Consider the following 20,743-nt stretch of genomic DNA (forward strand, 5'->3'; position numbering starts at 1 on the left):
GGTGTCAAAAGCAGGTGAGAGACTGGATCTCCTACAGTAAGGACACCACAAGATTCATCAGGATGTGATGGGACAATCTCCCCATGTCTAGGTGAGTGTAGCCGGGACGTTCCTGGAGAAATCCAGCACCATCTGGGACAATGAGGTCATCATACTGGTACCTCATTCATCCCCTAAATCCCCCTCCCTCCCCTAAACATCCCTTCCCTGCCCAAAACCCTAAACCCCTCCTCCCTCCCTCCCCCAAACACCCCCTCTCTCCACCCCGAACACCCCTCCCACCACCAGTGTACACAGTCTTAAAACTGCACTGAAGCTATGACCCAGGCTACTCTAACATAACCTTCCAAACCCACCTCCTCTCCCACCAAGAACAAGGGCAGCGGATGACCACCACTCACAGGCTCCCCTCGAAACCCCACGTCAATTTGATCGATCCTTCATCACCACCGAGTCTAAACCCCAGACATCCCTCCCCATCAGCACTGTGGGAGCCCCTTCCACCTCAATCACTGCACCATCACTGAGTCCAAACCCTGGACCTCCCTCCCCACCAGGCTTCAGAACCACTGCAGCTGCTGGATGGCACCTCGCCCAAGGGACAACAAGAGATGGGAAAGAAATGCTGCCCTTGCCAGTAACACACACATCCCAGAAACAACACACAAATACAAAAGTTCACATTTCTGAGGACTTTTAACAGTCTCCACTTTCCGGGAGATTTGGATGCTCAAGAGCAGAGGTTGGAGGGGTTTAAAATGGAGACAGCTTCAGGCTGGGATGTGCTGAAGTGTCTCCACTGGAGGGGGGGGAGGGGAATCTTTGAGAAGAGAGGTAATGGATGCGGTGCCACTGGGGTTGATGGACATGTGGATTATAAAAGAACCACAGGACATGGGGGACAGTGGAGTTGAGGGAGATGATTCACCATGATCTTTGTGGTTTGGGAACTGAAGGTCACTTCATGTTCCTATTCCTGACATTCAAATATTCATGTAAAAGGCACCAATAATGTGACTAAAATCATGAAGGGAACAGATCAGGGGAATCCAGAGTAGGGGAATCAGTAACCAGAGGACCCAGGTTTAAGGTGAGGTGGGGGGGGGGGGGGGAGGGAAGGAATTATCAGGAATCTGAGGGGGAACTGTTTTACACAGAAGGTGGTGGGTATGTGGAACAGGATACCAGAGGAGGTGGTTGGACAGATAGGACAAGTTTAGAGGGATATGGGCCAAACAGGTGGGACTAGAGTGGGTGGGACATTTTGGTTGGCATGGGCATGGTGGGCCGAAGGGCCTGTTTCCTTGCTGGGTGACTCGGCCACAGCCTGACAACATCCTGGTGGTGGGAGAATGAGAGACTGGCAGCTCTCCGTACCTGAAAGATGTAATTTCCTGGTTTGACATCTGTGATATCAATCCATTGGCAGTCGATGTCATGTCGATAGAGGTCCCAGCAACCAACGCTGATGCCCTGCTCCCCAAAATTGGCACATGCATAATGCTTGTAAATTCCTGAGAAAGAGAGAGTGGGTGGGGGGAGAGAGAGAGACAGGGAAAGGGGGAGAGAGACAGGGAGAGGGAGGGAGGGGAGAGGAAGAGGGGGAGGGAGAGGGGGGGAGATGGAGAAAGAGAGAGGAAGAGGGTGAGGGGGAATGAGAGGAGAAGGGAGACTGTGAGTACAGGCTTCATTGCTAACAGCGAGGAAACAGGCCCTTCGGCCCAACCTGCCCATGCCGACCAAAATGTCCCAACCACGTTTGCGTGCTTTTTGCCCATATATTCTAAGTAATAGGACGAAGTTCAAGAGTCTGAAGGCTGTTAGAAAAAACTGTTCTTGCACCTAGAGGTGCTGGTCTTCGGGCTTCTGTACCTTCTGCCGAAGGGAGCCGTGAGAAGAGGTTGTGACCAGGGTGATGGGGGACCTTTCTGATGTTGGGTGCCTTTCTGAGGCAGCACCTGAAGTAGATATCTGCAATGGATGGGAGGTCAATGTCTGTGATGGACTGGGCGAGCTTTGCCTCTTTCTGCAGCCCTCTGCATTCCTGGCCATTCGAGTTTCCAAACCAGGCTGTGATGCAACCCGTCAGTGTACTTTCACCAATACGCCAAATCTCTTCAAACTCCTTCGGAAGTGAAGGATTCGGTGTGCCTTTTGTACAGTTACCTTGATGTGCAACCAGAACCTAAAATGGACTCCCTGGCTCGGACCATCCTGCTGTTCGTGGAGTGCACTCTGTTTACAAATAGGGCCTTTGTTCTTCCAAAAGAGAAAGCACTCCGGTGAGCAGAAGCAATTTGCAGGTTGAGCAGCTCCAGTGGCTTCCATGATGCTATTTCACCTGCAGAATTCCTCGGACAGATGGCGTGTTGCTCCAGATGCCAGCATCTGCAGTCCCTCGTGTGTGCATGGAACACAGAACATTACAGCACAGTCCAGGCCCTTCAGTCCATGATGTTGTGCTGACCTATGGAAACCTACTCCACAGTGAACTGACCCTTCCCTGCCTCACACCCAGAACCCTCTAATTTTCATACATTCGTGTTAGCAGTTAGCGGAGTGATGCCATTACAGCGCCGGCGACCCGGGTTCAAATCTGTAAACAGATTGCACATTCTCCCCATGTCTGTGCAGGTTTCCTCCGGACGCTCTGGTTTCCTCCCATCCTACAAAATGTACAGGGGTTGTAGGTCAATTGGGCAGCATGGCCTCATGGGCCAGAAGCGCCTGTAACCCCACTGTATGTCTACATTTTAAAAATTTTAGTTTAATTTAATCTTTTGAATCCTCCTATTGTACCAGCCTCCACTCCCACCCCCGGCGATGCGTTCAGGCACAGGGAGCAGGAGTGGGGTATATCCCCACATGGTCCTCCAGAGAAACCTCTTCAGTAAAGGATGCTGAAAGGGGGTGTACAATTGTGTCAAATCCTTCCTCGCTCTCCAAGCAGAACCACCTTCAGAGTATTACTGCTCCAACTAGATTGATTACAACACTACCACTGTATTGAAATGAAATGGCAGAAGATGAATGCCTTCCACTGAAAGGCCCCTGGAGACAGGATGAGGATTCCATCAAATGCCAGGAAGCTCTGCTGTGTCTGTGAAAGGTTAGCTTTACTCAGTTTGGGATTCGAGTGAATTTATCTCTTGGTTTCCGGTTCTCTTAGCAGGAAGCTGTCTCCACTCCATGAAATTATCTTTCCAGCAATCACCCCTGACCCTCCGCCGCTATCACTGTCTGAATGATTGCTCATGTTCACCAGCCAACTCCCAGACACATCTGGACTTACAATCGGCTCTAATAACATCGTAAACCACAATCTCCCCCCGAGACACTCGTTGCCATGGACACAGCTGCTCCACTTTTTCCAATGTTATTCTTTTCCAAGGATGTGACGATGAATTGCGTGGTCCAGTTCAGAGGTCTGCTCATCCTCCTGGGCCAAGATCAGGTAGCCATAGACTGCATGAGGGTTGAGATAGCCAGAGTAATAGAGGCCACTAGGTATACACAGAACATGGAATAGGACCGTGCAGAACAGGTCGTGTCAAACCTGATGCCAAATCAATAAAGCTCAGCTGCCTGCACATTACCCTTATTACACATTCCCATATATTCACGTGTCTTCCTGGAACACTTGTAAACACTTTTATTGAATCTGCTTCCACCTATACTCCTGTCTGGCAGCTGCCACTCTCTGTGTAAAAAAATTAGCTCTGCACATCTCCCCTAAACTTGCCTCCACTCACCTTAAAGAGGGGCCCTCTGGTGTTGGTTATTGTCACCTATGGAAAAAGGTGCTGCTGTCCACTCGATCTAAGCCCTTCATAATCTGCTAAGTCACCTCTCTTCCTTCTGTGCTCCAAAGCGAAAAGCCCTAGATCTGACAACCTTGCTTCATATGACATGTTCTCCAATCCAGGCAGCATCCTGGTAAATGTCCTCTGCACCCTCTCCATACCTTTCACATCCTTCCTGTAATGAGGTGACCAGAACTGAATACAATATTGTGTGTGGTTTAACCAAAGTTTTACAGAGCTGCAATATCTCACGGCTCTTGAACATAATCCCCTGACTAACATTCCCTGACACACCATACAACTTAACCACCCTACCAACTTGTGTGGTCACCTTGAGGGATCTAAGGAGTCTGACCCCAATCTCTCTGTTCCTCCCACACAGTTGAGAATCCTGCCATTAACCACAGACCCCACCTTCAAGTTTGACTTTCCAAAATGCATCACCTCTCACTTCTCTGGATTGAATTCCATCTGCCACGTTTCTGTCCAATCCTGCACCCTGTCTATTTCCTGTAGTCACCTTCAACAACCTTCTACAATACCTCCAACCTTTGTAACGTCAGCAAACATACTGACCCACTTCTCCATTTCTTTGTCCAGGACATTTATAAACCACAGAGAACAGGGGTGCCTGAACAGATCCCTGCAGAACTCCACTAGTCACTAACCTCCAAGCAGAATACTTTCCTTCCACTACTACTCCCTGCTTTCTGCAGGCAAGCCAATTCAGAATCCACAGAGCCAAGATTCCACAGATCCCATGTCTCATGACTTTCCGAATGAGTTTACCACAGGGGTCCTTGTCGAAAGCCTTACTAACATCCATACACACCACATCCATGCCTTACCTTCAGCAATTTCTTTTGAAAGGCTCATGAGGCATGACCTGCCCTTCACAAAGCCATGCTGACTCTCCCTGAGAATACTATACTTCTCTAAATGCTTGTAAATCCTGTCCCTACAAATTCTCTCCAATAGTTTGCCCAGTGGTAACATAAGACTTGCTGGTCTATAATTCCCAGGATTTTCCCTATTACACAAGGGAACTACATTTGGGCAGCACAGCTAGCTTAGCATTACAGTGCCAGCGACCTGGGTTCAAATCCCGTGCTGTCTATAAGGAGTTTGTACGTTCTCCCAGTGTCTGCATGGGCTTTCCCCGAGTTATCCTGTTTCCTTCCACTCTTCAAGCACACGGGATTATAAATTAATTAGCTGTAAATGGGTGGAATGGGTCTTAATGGCTGGAATCAGCTTCTAAAATAAATACAATTTTATAAATTTTTAAAGTTGCCATTCTCCAAACCTCTGGTAGCTCTCCTGTGTTCAAGGAGGATGCAAAGATCATCAGCTGTGTCCCAGCAATCTCCTCTCTTGCTTCATGTCAGTGTTCTCTCATTGATAATATGATTCATTAGTTCTACTACATAGCAAGACCTTTGCCCCTCATCACCGCCCTCTCTCCTCGCACAGACACCCCATTCCCTCTCCGCCTCCAAACCCACCTCTTTCACAGTCCGAATCTTCCAGGCAGAAGCTTGCTTTGTGACCCTCCGCCACCTTGCTGCCGTTGAGAGTGAGGAGGTCGTAGTGTGTGAAGACCTCCATGCTGTGGTAGTGGCTGTGATAGAAGAGCAGAGTAGGGATATGAGTTCCAAGGGAGGACAAACAGATGCCAACACTCCCTGAAGCCACACTTCATTCCGTGACGCTGAACAGAACTTGGAGGAATTGCACCTTGCCCTTTGAATGGCCACAGCACAACCTTCCTGCCTCAGATGAGTGTTGGATTGATGTAAAACAGATGCTTGATTGGTACACATGGACTTCATGGACCAAAAGGCCTATTTCTATAAAGTGTGTCTTTCAATGAGTTTGGAATCAAGTAAAAAGACCGGTGGGGGGGGGGGGGGGGGACATTTAGGCCATTAGATCCAAGGAAAAGAGGTGGTACTATCATCTTTATTGCCCTGAAACCTGCTCCCTTCTCCGACCAGCCCATCTCCCCTTTGATCCCTCTTCCCTTGCTGAAACTAAACAGTGACCGTTCAACCAAACATACAGTCTCTGGCATGTGGGAGGGAGCCAGAACAGCCAGTGTGAAACTGTAGGCTTCTTCAGGTGCATTCTCTGCCAAGTTTGCACCTGCAGAAGCAGATTCAGACCTGTGGAATGGTCATTCAGGTGGCAGCGCTGAAAGTGCAGCGCTGGCCATCTGAAAGCATCAGCTTCACGGGAGGCATCTCCGGCTCCTGTCCCTTCGGGCTGTCAGGGCTGGGATGGATGGCTGGCTGTCAGAGCTGGGACAGCTGGCGCGGGCTGTCAGCGTGGGGATGTCTCGTGCAGGATGTCCCCACACTGATCCCGCTGTCCCACTCTCTCTCCACCACCCTATCAGTCCCCACACCGTGGGGTGGCTGGCGCAGGCTGTCAGCACTGTAAATATGCAGGCAACAGGATAATCATTCACATTGTGTTCACCGGTTTCCCCACTCTGAACTGCCACTTTGGGCTGGCCCATGTTTTCATTACACTGTGTCTGTTTCTAGCTCCTACTGGGCCTTGTTTCTTCTCCTCCAGTGGGTTTCTGCATCATCCAGTGTCTGCCTGGGTCTGCTGTGGGGTTTTACAGTTTTGTGGGATTCCTGCTTGGGTTTTTTGGGGGGTTAGGGTAAGGTTGGGTCTGGGTTAGGGTGTCTCTGTGATCCCTCTTGTATGTGCTGGCTTGGGGAGTCTGCATTGCCGAGTGCCTGGGTCTGTTATGCTGGGATTTAAGGACTTGTGTGGGATTCTTGTTTGGGTTATTTGGGGGGTTAGGGTAAGGTGGGGTCTGAGTTAGGGTGTCCCTGTTATCCCTCTTGTGTGTGCTGGCTTGGGGAGTCTGCATTGCTGATCCCGCTGCCCCACTCTCTCCCTACAGCCCTATATCAGTCCCCACTAGGAATGCTGACAGTCCTCGCCAACTGCCCCACAGTGTGGGGACTGATATAGGGCTGTGGGGAGAGAGCGGGGCAGCGGGATCAGTATGGGGACAGCCCGCGCCGGTGGGCCAGGGCAGCTGGGAGGGGGGATGCCAGGGGGATGTCATCTCCTTAGCAGCCGCTTTCAGGTGGCTGCATTCATGTGCCGGGGGGACCTCAGTGCTCCAGCTATTATCCCTCCTGGAGGAGGGTTACAAAGTTGGCCTCAATGATGCACGTTAATTCCAAGATATGAAGTCCTTCAAGCACCAACAAGTTATGGTGTGGAGTATCCATTGGGTGTGACTGCCTAGATGGGCAACACCAATGAAATCGTGTTCCTAATTGATCCCCCTCTGCAACTATGAACTCTGCTCTTACAGCTGAACTATGTATGGGTTGACTTAGCACACAAAAACAAAGCACTTCAGTACAAGTGACAAAAGAGGTGTAAATGGTTCCTCCCCCATGGAGTGCTTCAAGTCCTCCATCCAGGGATTGTCTAAAATTACCCGATGTCGGAGGAAACTCAGAAACGTTATGGTAGTGACAATAAACATGAAGTAGCAAGACCCAGCGTCTTGGTGTCAAATTTATAAGGACGGACTCGACAGGAAGGAGATGCAAATCAGTGGGGGAACATGGAGGGAATAATGACCACTCTTCCTTACTGCCAAATTAGTTATGGACAAGGATAAACTTTGACTAAATTGGAGAGGGGTGGGGGATTTTGACAGGATTACACAGGAGCAGGGGAGTGAACTGGGAGCAACTGTCACTTAAGACCAAGTCCATAAGATATAGGAGCAAAAATAGGCCATTCAGTCCATCAATTTAATCTTGAGCTGATCCATTTTCCCACTCAGCCCCACTGCACAGCCTTCTTCCATAACCTTTGATGTCCTGGATCCTTTCTCTTCTACCTGCCCACGGTATTAGCTCTTTCCTGTTGGCCTGCGCTCCTCCTCCCTTGCCTTTTCTCCCCCCATCTCCCACCTTATTCAGGAGCCTGCCTGTTTTCCCTTATTCCTGATGAAAGGTCCAGGCCCGAAACATTGGTTCCCCTTTACTTCCTGCATGACCTGCTGAATTTCTCCAGCATGTTTATGTGTTGTACTTGACCCCTGCACCTGCAGATGTTCCTGTTCAACTGGAACTGGCCCTTTGGCCCACGATGTCTGTACTGAACATGATACCAAGTTAAAATAACTCTCTGTCACTTGCACCAGATCTATACCACTCGATCCCTTGCATAGCCATGCATCTGTCAAGAAGCCTGTTCAATATAAGGAGACATTTAAAATTCTCCACCACCACAGCTGTTGATGCCAGATCGATTGCTCATTGTAAGTCGGAGATCAGCAGGCAATTGATAGGAGATGGGGTTCAAGGGTACACAGAGTTAGGTCATAGATCATTGGTTCACACTGAAAGGAAGGAGAGGCTGGGCCTGGTTATGTGATGAGTGTGCCTCGGCATCGTGACTAAGTTACTGAACCAGTGCCCCAGAGGATTGAACCATTGATCCAGAGGTGTGAGTTCGACTCCCATATCAGGCAAATTTAAATAGAATGAAGCTGGATTTATAAAGCCAGCTGCATTTCATTATTGTGCCAGGTCCTCTGGGTCACCAATGACCTTCAAGGAAGGGAGAGAATCTGCAGTCCTCGCTTGGCATCCTGTGTGTGTGAATCCTGACCTACCAATGTAGCTGACTCCAATCTGCTTCCTCAGCGGTTAGGGTAGTGGTTAATGCCACACTGTTTCAGCACCAGCGATCGGGACCAGGGTTCGAATCCCGCGCTGTCTGTGAGGAGTTTTGTATGTTCTACCCGTGTCTGCATGGGTTTCCCCGGAAGTTTCAGATTCCTCCCATCCTTCAAAACATACCGGGGTTGCAGGTCAATTGGGTGGCACAGACTCGTGGACTGGAAGGGGCAGTAACCATGCTATATATCCAAATTTTTTTTTAAATTAAATAAGATTAAAAAGTAAATCAGGGGTGAATAGAGAGGAATAATAAATGTGCTGACGTCAGCCATGACATCCACACCCAATGAGTAGTTCCAGAAGCTTCTCTGTTCCAAGAAGAAAACTATCTTCACATAATTAATTACTTGTTCTATTTGATAGTACATTGAATAGTCCAGCACAGAAATAGGCCTTTCAGCCTGCATGTCTGTGCTGAACATGATGTACAAATTAAACTAAAATTATGCTTCCAAATCCCCTGCATTTTCACATATCCCTTTAGAACCCTATTCCCAGACTTGATTTTGCTGTGGCTCTCGTGTGAATTGTGGAGGATTATGTGACCTTTTCATTTGGAAGCTAGTCGGAAGTCGCATCACCAGCCAATCAAGGTTGAACTCTGTCCAACCATGAATGCACACCTGACCATCGGCCCCTTTAATCACCTTCGCCACCATCTGCAGTCCCTTCGCGACCCCTTCATAATTGTAATTGTACCCATTTCTCCGGCTTCCTTCAGCAGCTCGTTCCAGAAACCAACCACCCTCTGAGTGAAAAAGTTGCCCCTCAGGTCCCTCTTAACTCACTCTCCTCTCACCTTAAGCCTTTCATTCTAGAATCATCTACCCCAGAGAAAAGGCTGTGAGCATTCACATTATCCATGATAGAACCATAAGTGTGGCAGAGAAGATCACTGGAGTCTCCCTCCCTCCTCCTCTCCCCCCAATTGACGTGATCTATTGGGATCATTGTCTGAAGAGGGTGCACATATTCATTGAGGACCCCATCGAGAAAGCAATGCAGGAGGACCAGAGCTAGCACCACCAGGCTGAGGAACAGCTTCTTCCCACGGGCAGTGAGAATGCGGAACAACCAAAGGAACTGCTCGCCCTAACCATCCGATACTCTCATATTCATGAAACAATATAAGTAAATATTTATTTGCATAGATGAAATACTTGTCCTGCACATGTATTGTTTGTATATGTGTTATGTCTGGCTGTGTGTCTGCGTGTTTTTTACTGAGGACCTGAGAACACTGTTTTGTCAGGTTGTACTTGTACAATCAGATGACAGTACACTTGACTTGAACGAGTGAGGCTCCATTTGGAGTATTGTGTTCAGTTTTGGTCATTGCGCTAAAGGAAAGATGTCAAGCTGGAGAGAATGCAGAGAAGATTTACAAGGATGTTGCCAGGACTCAGGGGTCTGAGCTACAGGGTAGAGGTTGAGCAGGCTGGGGCTTTATTCCTTGGAGCGCAGGAGGATGAGGGGTGATCTCATAGGGGTGTAAAAAATATGAGAAAATAGAATGTAGAGAGTCTTTTGCCCAAGGTAGGGGAAATCGGTCACCAAAGGACATGGGTTTAAGGTGGGGTGGGAGGAAGAGATTTAACAAGAACCTGAGGGGTGACTGTTTAACACAGAAGGTGGTGGGTGTTTGGAACAGGCTGCTGGAGGAGGTGGCTGAGGCAGGTACTATTGCAACATTTAAGAAACATTTGGTCGGATCCGTGAATATGACAGGTTTAAAGGGAAGCAGGTGGGATGAATGTCGGTGGGATGTTTTGGGTCGGCATGGGCAAGTTGGGCCGATGGGCCTGTTTTCTCACTGTGGCTCTGTGACTTTATGCCTCTCATGATGTTATAAACCTACCTAAGGACCTCCCTTACCCTCCTACACTCCAGGGAATAAAGACCCAACTTGTCCATCCTCTCCCTATAACCCAACCCCTCCAGTCCTGGCGACATCCTGGTGAATCTCCTCTGCACCCCTTCCAATTTATATTGGTCCTTTACATGCTGGGAGACCAGAACTGCTTGTCGCAGATTTGACCAAGAGGGAAAGGAGAAGGCCATTTGGCCCATCAGGTCACTGGCAGTATTTTGGACATCAATCGCATCATTCGTTGTAAACCCTCGTCCCTCAATGGCCTTCTGAAAGTCCTGATTTCTCCCTCCCCTTCAGGTGGTGACTTCAGGACATCCTCACTCTCTGTCAAAATAATTAGCCTCACATCATCCAAATTCATTTCCCAGAAATTTAAATGTCTTCTCTGATGGGAACAGCACTCTTGCTCCTCTCTAAAATTGCCAATATCTTCTTGACATCTATTAGATCTCCTGCCCCATGGAACAGTAACCCAGGAATCACCCTCACAAGGTTCTTTTCACAGTTGACATGAAGAATGTTTCATGCATTTTTAAAATGTTTCTCAGAGAGCAGGTGACAACAGAGAAAGCTGTGGGAGTGAAGAGGGGTGTCCTTGTGTATGAAGCCGAAGAAAGAAAACTAACAGAAAGCAGATATGCAATCAATTGGGAATTAATAACTGGCTTGAAGCTTCTGTTTATTCCTGGAAGATTCGAGAGTTCCAGCTAGTGGAGCATTCCCAAGTTGTCACTCTCTGCTAGTGACGTCTGTGTTCTGGAGCCCTCCTGCATGTTGCTGGCATAGAGCCGACCTCTAAGGTCAGATGGAGCACGAGCACAGGGAGCATCGACAATGCTGAGTTGTGGGCCTGGCCCAGCCTCTGGCCTCCCACCACACTGGGGGTGGATGTGTGAGCCTAATGTTTCCAGCCTTGCAGGCCTGAGGAGCAGCAAAGGTTCAGACTGAGGGTGGGTGGGGGGTTCTGCCTCAAGTGGGGTTCAGGTTGAGAGGGCACAGCCTGTGTGTGTGTGTGTGTGTGTGTGTGTGTGTGTGTGTGTGTGTGTGTGTGTGTGTGTGTGTGTGTGTGTGTGTGTGTGTGTGTGTGTGTGGGCACGCGCGCGAGTATGCGTGTCTGTGTACCTGTATGAGTCTATGTGAATGTGTGTGTGTGAGAATCTGTGAGCACGTGTGTGTGAATTATGAGTGTGAGCGTGTATTAGTGTGTATATTTTGTGTGAGTGTGTACGTGTGAGAATCTATGAGTTTGTGCATGTGTATGTGAATATGTGAGTGTGTGTGTGTGTGGTGGGGGCAGGCTCAGAGAGGAAAGGAAGACGTATGTATTTCTTGTCTGTGCATAGTTGGTACTTGTGTACACGTGCATATGTTTGGTTAATGGCTGGATTCTTAATAGTGTGGAAGAACAGAGGGACCATGGACTCCAAATCCATAGCTCTCTCAAAGTTGCCATGCAGGTTGATAAGGTGGTTAAGAAGGCTTATGGTGGGCTGGCCTTCATTACTTAGGGGATTGAATTCAATGTTAGACTACACTTAGAATTTTGTATTAAGTTTTGGTCACCTCATTACAGGAAGAATGTGGAAGCTATGGCGAAGGTGCAGGGGAGATTTACGAGGATGTTGCCTGGATTGGAGAAAGTGTTTTATGAGGCAAGGTTAACCGAGCTGGGGCTTTTCTTTTTGGAGTGAAGAAGGATGAGAGATGACTTAATAGAGGTCTCCAAGGCATAGTTAGAGTGGACAGCTGGGGCGAGAGTAGCAAATGCTAGAGGACATCCGTACAAGGTGAAGGGAGGAAAGTTTAAGGGACTCGTCAGGGATAGGTTTTATTTTACAGAGAGAGTAATGGGTGCCTGGAACCCATTGCCAGGGGCAGTGGTGGAATCTGGTAGAATAATGACGTTTAAAAGACTCTGAGACAAGCACATGGATGCAAGAAAAATAGAGGGTTATGGGTGTGAGGTAGGGAAGGGTTAGATTGTTGAGTAGGTTTATATAGGTTGTCACAACATTGTGGACTGAAGGGACTGTACTGTGCTGGAATGTTTTATAAGTGCAGGGAGCAGTGTTACAATACATCGAAATACAAGGGGAGGGAGAAGAATGGTGAGATAGACCGGTGTGAACTTTTGTCAGTGAGAGATTATTTAAGAGATTAATAACAACAGGAAGAAAACTGTTCTTGAATTTGTAAATTAATTGTGGAGTTTGAGGGGTCTATATTAAGAATAACAGACATAAGAATGGGCTATGGATTGGATTCTAAATATAGGGTTTGGAAAAACTGATCATCAGAAGGGAGTCCAGTACAGGCTGGGATCTAATCTGGGAATTTAGGAGGTTTACATCAAGAATAAAAGAATTTCATAGAAAATAGGAGAGAGTGAAGGCCATTCAGTCCTTTGAGCCAGTTCCACCATTCAGCACAGTCATGGCTGACCATGTGACCTCAGTACCCTATCCCAGTTCTCTTTCCACCCCCTTGATCCCATCAAGATCACATCCAACTCCCTTCTGAACCAGCCTCAACAACTTTTTGTGGCAGGGAGTTCCATAAGTTCACAACTCTCTGAATGAAGAGGTTTCTCCTCATCACAGTCCTAAATGGATTCCTCCTCAGACTGTGACCCCTTGTCCTGGACTTCCCCAGCATGAGAAACATTCTTCCTGCATCAACTGTCAAAATTTTGTTCGTCTCGATGAGATCCCTTCTCACTCTCCTCATCTGCAGTGAGTACAACCCTGGTCCAAGCATACATCTGTCCTGCCATCCCAGGAGGGAGGGAGTTATACACAATTCTTTTTCTCTGAAGTGTCTGCTGTAGTCTTGTTAAGATTAACTGGTTACCACAAATCGTACATTTTCCAACCACTGAAATGTTTACTTAAGATTGAAAACAGTTCCCAATTAAGCAGTGGAATGATTACTAGCCAATGACATTTGACCAGCTATAGAGCTCTGGTGGTGAATAAATGCCTCCTGGCCAAAGAAGCAACTCCTGACCAATGACACAGCTCCTAGACAATGGCACGACTCCTAGTTAATGGCACGGCTCCTAGTCAATGGCACAGCTCTCAGACAATGGAATGGCTCTCAGACAATGTTTTAAGGCATGGAATAGGCTCTGGTTGGGAGCAAGATAATGCACTACTGGAGGAACTCTGTGGGTCAAGCAGCATCAGTAGATGCAAAGGGATGTCAGTGCTTTGGGCCAAGACCATGTATCAGATCTGAGCATGTAGGGGGAGAAACCTGGTTTGAAGAGGTGAGGCAGGAGCTGGCAGGAGATAGGTGGAAGATGGTCAGAGAGAAGTCGAAGCTACAGAGAATGAGTTGATCTCACAAAATTCCAAATTTCCCAAGAAGGCAGCCAACATCATGAAGGACCTTCATCACCCTGGTCACAATCTCTTCTCACTGCTCCCTTCAGGCAGAAGTACAGAAACCTGAAGTCCAACATCTCTAGGTTCAAGGACAGTTCCTTTCCAACAGGTACCAGGGACTGATCCAATGTCACAATAGGACTGTCTTCACAAAGTCATGTTTTTGCCCTGGGATGACTCCAAGTGTATATTCAAGATTCCTTTATTATCATGTAATAGTACAGAACATGTAATATTACACAAAATTGCCTTATGCCTTCCAATAAGGCAAAGAGTTGCCATTAGAGTCGCCCGGCGCCCCTTACATAGTAGCAAAATATATACAGGTATATACACAAGCATATTCATACATACACACACACACATATACATTATATATATGTGTGTGTGTGTATGTGTGTTTTATATATATATATATATATATATATATAATAGAGAGATAGATAGATATCTTATGTATTTATTGTCACTTACTGTAATTCAATTACTTTACTATTAAAGTCTTCTTTACAAGTGCCTGTTCAGCTGAGCTTCGATTCCTGGCCAGGAAACCTGGGCAAGCATGGTGTCGGCAAGTACTACGATAATGGGCGCCTCCTGTTGGAGCTCTGCGCAGAACAGCGGCTTGTCATTACAAACACCCTTTTTCAGCAGAGGGACAGCCTGAAGACTACCTGGATGCATCCCCGATCCAAACACTGGCACCTCCTGGACTACGTCCTGGTGCGAGAAAGAGACAAACGAGATGTGCTCAACACCAGGGTCATGCCCAGCGCGGAATGCCACACTGACCACCGGCTGGTTCGCTGCAAGCTCAATCTTCACTTCAAGCCAAAGCCCAGGAACAGTAAAGCCCCCAGAAAGAGGTTCAATGTTGGAAACCTGCAGTCAGACAAAGTGAGAGGAAACTTCCAGGAAAACCTCAAAGCAAAGCTCGAGGATGCAATCCGCCTCACGGACTCGTCCCCTGAAACCCTCTGGGATCAGCTGAAGACTACCATACTGCAATCCGCTGAAGAGGTACTGGGCTTCTCCTCCAGGAAAAACAAGGACTGGTTCGACGAAAACAGCCAGGAAATCCAGGAGCTGCTGGCAAAGAAGCAAGCTGCCCACCAGGCTCACCTTACAAAGCCATCCTGGCCAGAGAAGAAACAAGCCTTTCATCGCGCATGCAGCCATCTTCAGCGCAAACTCCGGGAGATCCAAAATGAGTGGTGGACTAGCCTCGCCAAGCGAACCCAGCTCAGTGCGGACATTGGCGACTTCAGGGGTTTTTACGAGGCTCTAAAGGCTGTGTACAGCCCCTCACCCCAAGTCCAAAGCCCGCTGCGCAGCTCAGACGGCAAAGTCCTCCTCAGCGACAAGATCTCCATCCTCAACCGATGGTCAGAATACTTCCAATCTCTTTTCAGTGCCAACCGCTCAGTCCAAGATTCCGCCCTGCTCCAGCTCCCTCAACAGCCCCTAAGGCTAGAGGTGGATGAGGTCCTCGCCCGGGAAGAGACATATAAGGCAATTGAACAACTGAAAAGTGGCAAAGCATGGATGGATGGAATCCCCCCAGAGGTCTGGAAGGCAGGCGGCAAAACTCTGCATGTCAAACTGCATGAGTTTTTCAAGCTTTGTTGGGACCAAGGAAAACTGCCTCAGGACCTTCGTGATGCCATCATCATCACCCTGTACAAAAACAAAGGCGAGAAATCAGACTGCTCAAACTACAGGGGAATCACGCTGCTCTCCATTGCAGGCAAAATCTTCGCTAGGATTCTCCTAAATAGAATAATACCTAGTGTCGCCGAGAATGTTCTCCCAGAATCACAGTGCGGCTTTCGCGCAAACAGAGGAACTACTGACATGGTCTTTGCCCTCAGACAGCTCCAAGAAAAGTGCAGAGAACAAAACAAAGGACTCTACATCACCTTTGTTGACCTCACCAAAGCCTTCGACACCGTGAGCAGGAAAGGGCTTTGGCAAATACTAGAGCGCATCGGATGCCCCCCAAAGTTCCTCAACATGGTTATCCAACTGCACGAAAACCAACAAGGTCGGGTCAGATACAGCAATAAGCTCTCTGAACCCTTCTCCATTAACAATGGCGTGAAGCAAGGCTGCGTTCTCGCACCAACCCTCTTTTCAATCTTCTTCAGCATGATGCTGAACCAAGCCATGAAAGACCTCAACAATGAAGACGCTGTTTACATCAGGTACCGCACGGATGGCAGTCCCTTCAATCTGAGGCGCCTGCAAGCTCACACCAAGACACAAGAGCAACTTGTCCATGAACTACTCTTTGCAGACGATGCCGCTTTAGTTGCCCATTCAGAGCCAGGTCTTCAGCGCTTGACGTCCTGTTTTGCGGAAACTGCCAAAATGTTTGGCCTGGAAGGCAACCTGAAGAAAACTGAGGTCCTCCATCAGCCAGCTCCTCACCATGACTACCAGCCCCCTCACATCTCCATCGGGCACACAAAACTCAAAACGGTCAACCAGTTTACCTATCTCGGCTGCACCATTTCAGCAGATGCAAGGATCGACAATGAGATAGACAACAGACTCGCCAAGGCAAATAGCGCCTTTGGAAGACTACACAAAAGAATCTGGAAAAACAACCAACTGAAAAACCTCACAAAGATAAGCGTATACAGAGCCGTTGTCATACCCACACTCCTGTTCGGCTCCGAATCATGGGTCCTCTACCGGCATCACCTACGGCTCCTAGAACGCTTCCACCAGCGTTGTCTCCGCTCCATCCTCAACATTCATTGGAGCGACTTATCCCTAACATCGAAGTACTCGAGATGGCAGAGGCCGACAGCATCGAATCCACGCTGCTGAAGATCCAACTGCGCTGGGTAGGTTACGTCTCCAGAATGGAGGACCATCACCTTCCCAAGATTGTGTTATATGGCGAGCTCTCCACTGGCCACCGTGACAGAGGTGCACCAAAGAAGAGGTACAAGGACTGCCTAAAGAAATCTCTTGGTGCCTGCCACATTGACCACCGCCAGTGGGCTGATATCGCCTCAAACCGTGCATCTTGGCGCCTCACAGTTCGGCGGGCAGCAACCTCCTTTGAAGAAGACCGCAGAGCCCACCTCACTGACAAAAGACAAAGGAGGAAAAACCCAACACCCAACCCCAACCAACCAATTTTCCCCTGCAACCGCTGCAACCGTGTCTGCCTGTCCCGCATCGGACTTGTCAGCCACAAACGAGCCTGCAGCTGACGTGGACATTTACCCCCTCCATAAATCTTCGTCCGCGAAGCCAAGCCAAAGAAAGTCTTCTTTATAAGTGCCTGTTCAGCTGAGCTTCGATACATCTGTACATCATGCAATGTGCATGACAGTAAACTTGATATAATTAAAATTGCCATTGAAGAGAGGAGGGAGATATCCCACATTCAGTGCCCTGGAGCCATTCACTGCGATGTGGGGGAGATACAGGTGAGAGCAGAAGTTGGAATGTGGAGCAGGCAAATGCTGGAGAAACACAGCGGGTGGAGCAATGTCCGTGGTGAGAAATGGTCAGTCAATGTTTCAAGTCGGGATCCTTTATCAAGACTCAATAAGGGGTCCAGACCCCAAAATGTTGGCCAACCATTTCTCTCCACGGATGCTGCCCAACCTGCTGAGCTCCTCCAGCTTCTCATTGTTTTGCTCAAGATTCCAGCATTTGCAGATTTTATGTTGAACATTATGCTAAGGGTCAAACAGCAGAGAACAGAGAAGTACCTGATGAAGAGAATGGGGGGAGATGAGGAAAATTGTTCCCCCATAGAGGGGGTGGGGCCTGAAACACTATCAGAGAGGGTGGGGGAGGCAGGGACCCACCCCAAGGTGGGACAGGCCTGGGGTGTAGACGAGGAGCCTGTCACCAGCCGCCAGTGTGGGAAGGTGGGTGGGTATTAAACTAGCACAGACACAATGGGCCAAATGGGCTCCTTCCACCATAAATATTCTCACAGAAACTGGTGATTTCAAATCTGTTTTATAAATTTTCTGATTCTCACCAACATAATGTTTATTCATGAATTAAATTATCATTAAAATATTGCTAACCAATCAATGAAACATTAATTAACCAATGAAAGATTTCCCAGCCAATGAAATGTTAATCAACCAGTGGACAGGCCATCCAGTGGACACACCAGCCAGTGGGATGACCAGTCAGTGCAATGGCCATCCAGTGAACACATCATCCAATGGACAGACCAGTCAATGCACTGACCAGCCAGTGGGCTGACCATCCAGTGGACATATCAACCAGTGATCTGTCCAGCCAGTGGATGGATCATCCAGTTGACATTCCATACAGTGGGCTGACCAGCCAGTGGGTGTACCAGCCAGTGAGCCATCCAGCCAGTGGATCTACAAGCCAGTGAAAGGACCAGCCAGTGGGCTGACCATCCAGTGGACGTGCAATCCAGTTGCTGGACGGAACTATGAACTTACCCGTGGCAGCTGTGCCAGACCCAGGCATGGCGACCAGCTCGTGGGCGAAAGTCGGTCCTGCCAATGTTGTGGATGCGGGAGGAGAAGCGCAGAAGCCGCCTGTGTCCATGGGGCCAGTTCATGGCATTCGCTGACTTGGCCAGGCAGCCCTCCTCATGGGCACAGTACAACATCTGTAGGGGCCGGTCCTCCAGGTAGGCAGACTCCTGGGCTAGCTGGGCATCCAGGACAAGGTCAGGGGTTACTGGCAACATTGGAGAGAGAGAGAGAGAGAAAGAGAGGACAGTGAGTACTGGCATCCTCACATCATTACCCAACCACCTCCTGTCCATTATGGGCACCTGTGTGGAGCACAGCCACCATCATAAAGGACCCAATTTGTGCAAAATAGTGACTTGCAGTTGTGCAGCCGCTCCTGTTGTGGGTCAGACTAGTCCCCAAATGGCCTCGGGTGCTGACAGCTCCATGATTGTATCGGGGGTAGGGAACCAGTCACCAAGGAGAGAGATTCAGAAGCCTGAAGCTCAGGGTCACTGCTGGACTGGGCAGGAGGCCATGCGGCTACATAGGTTACGGTGGGGCACGAGGCAAATCAACGGACACTCAGTGTCTATGCGAGGACTGTCATTTACTTCTCTTTCTCTCATTGGTGAGAGCACCAGGCAAGAGGTACCTCTTCGTGTGCCTTTGTGGCAGGCAAACATTATCAAATTTTTGTGTAGAATGTACATTACAAGAAAAAATTCTTGAATCCTGTGGTGAAAAGTGCGAGCAGCGCACTGAGGTAGGTCATAGGGGAATGGAAGGACATGGGGATGGGACTGGAAAATGGGGCACATCCTGAAGATTGAATGGTGGGACAGGGTTGGACAGGGTCCTGCTTCCCATGTTTTTAATTTTAATGCTGACATCAGATCCATGGGGTATTTGGGTACGTGAGATGAGCTGGGCATAGAGGATAATGAGGAGTCTACCCTGCTCCGCGTCCATCCCTGCCCCCACAACGTCACTCACTCTCTGTGCAGATAACTCCAGCAGCGAAGCGGCCCCCGCCTTTTGGACACACCACCTGGTCCCCGTGGTGTGAGCACTGAAGGATGGAGAGCTCAGTCCCAGAGCAGGACGTCCCGCTGAGGAACACCTCCTCTGTGGTGTCCTCTCCCTGCCAGAACCACGTTTCCTTCGAGCAAAATGGCAGAACTCATAGTCACACCAAAACCCTGCAGACAGTACCCCTCTCCTTCACCCCACTCCATTTCACCCACCACAGAAGCAAAGTGGGGAGGCCAGGTCAAGAGAGGCAGCATAGAAACAGGTCCTTCAGCCCATCTTCTGTTCCTGCTGTCTGAGGAAATGATGGATTCATACCAGAGAGATTCAACACTGGACCCAAACATATTGAACATTGAATGCATGTACAGAGTAGATGTAGAAAGGTTGTTTCCCATGATGAGAGAGACTAGGTCAAGAGGGCACAACTTCAGGATTGAAGAACGTCCACTGAGAACAGAGAAGTGGAGAAATTTCTTCAGCCGGAGGGTGGTGAATCTGTGGAATTTGTTACCACTGGCGGTTGTGGAGGCCAAGTCATTGGGTATATTTAAGGAAGAAATTGATAGGTTCTAGATTAGCCAGGGCATCAAAGGCTATAGGAGAAGGCTGGGCAGTGGGGCCGAGTGAGAAAATGGATCAGCTCATGATTAAATGGCAGGGCAGACTAGATGGGCTAATGGCCTATTTCTGCTCCTATGTCTTGTGGTCAAACCTCTCATCAGCCATCTCACCTCACCAAAAGTGATACAGGGAGGGACAATTTCACACAAATGTAGCATTCAGTTCTCAATACAGAAAGGATGTAGAAGCTATGGAGAGGGTGCAGAGATTTACCAAAATGTTGCCTAAATTTGAGAATGTGTCTTGTGAAACATGTTTGACAGAGCTATGGCTTTTCTCTTTGGGAAAATGAAGGATGAGAGGTGACTTAATAGTGATGTATACGATTATGAGGGACAGCCAGCACCTTTTTTCCCAGGGCAATAGTAACAATTTTTTATATAGACATATAGCACAGTAACAGGCCCTTTCAGCCCATGGGCCTGTGCCGCCCAAATACACCCAATTAACCTACAACACCCCCCCCCCCCCCACCTCCACCGCCGGTACATTTGAAATGGTGGGTGGAAGCTGGAGCTCCCTGGGAAAAGTCACAAAGACATGGGGAGAACATACAAACTTCTTACAGACAGCGTGGGAATCAAACCCAAGTCCTTATCGCTTGCGCTGTAACAGCACTATGCCAAACGTACCAAAGGACATCTGTTCCTGGTGAGTGGAGGAAAGTTTAGACTAGATGTCAGAGGTAGTTTTTTTTCCACACAGAGACCTGCTGAAATGCATTGTTAAGGATGGTGGTGAGGGTGGAACAATAGGGACATTCAAAAGACTCTCAGACAAGCACATGGATACAAGAAAAATAGAGGGTTATGGGTGTGAGGTA

At 48.6% G+C, this 20,743-nt stretch overlaps 1 protein-coding gene across 1 annotated transcript in view; it reads right to left on the reverse strand.

Annotated features, from left to right (window-relative positions):
- Positions 1-20,743, reverse strand: part of loxl4 (lysyl oxidase-like 4) — an 88,249-nt gene that overhangs the window by 5,547 nt on the left and 61,959 nt on the right. Inside the window, exons 13-16 of the mRNA XM_069900331.1 lie at positions 19,261-19,426; positions 18,247-18,490; positions 5,309-5,424; positions 1,378-1,514 (exon numbers count right to left, since the gene is read on the reverse strand). Coding sequence (XP_069756432.1) covers positions 1,378-1,514; positions 5,309-5,424; positions 18,247-18,490; positions 19,261-19,426 — 663 coding nt within the window. The remainder of the gene's footprint in view (positions 1-1,377; positions 1,515-5,308; positions 5,425-18,246; positions 18,491-19,260; positions 19,427-20,743) is intronic.

The sequence above is a fragment of the Narcine bancroftii genome, chromosome 10 (assembly GCF_036971445.1).
Source record: "Narcine bancroftii isolate sNarBan1 chromosome 10, sNarBan1.hap1, whole genome shotgun sequence".
In the NCBI taxonomy this organism is placed as follows: domain Eukaryota; kingdom Metazoa; phylum Chordata; class Chondrichthyes; order Torpediniformes; family Narcinidae; genus Narcine; species Narcine bancroftii.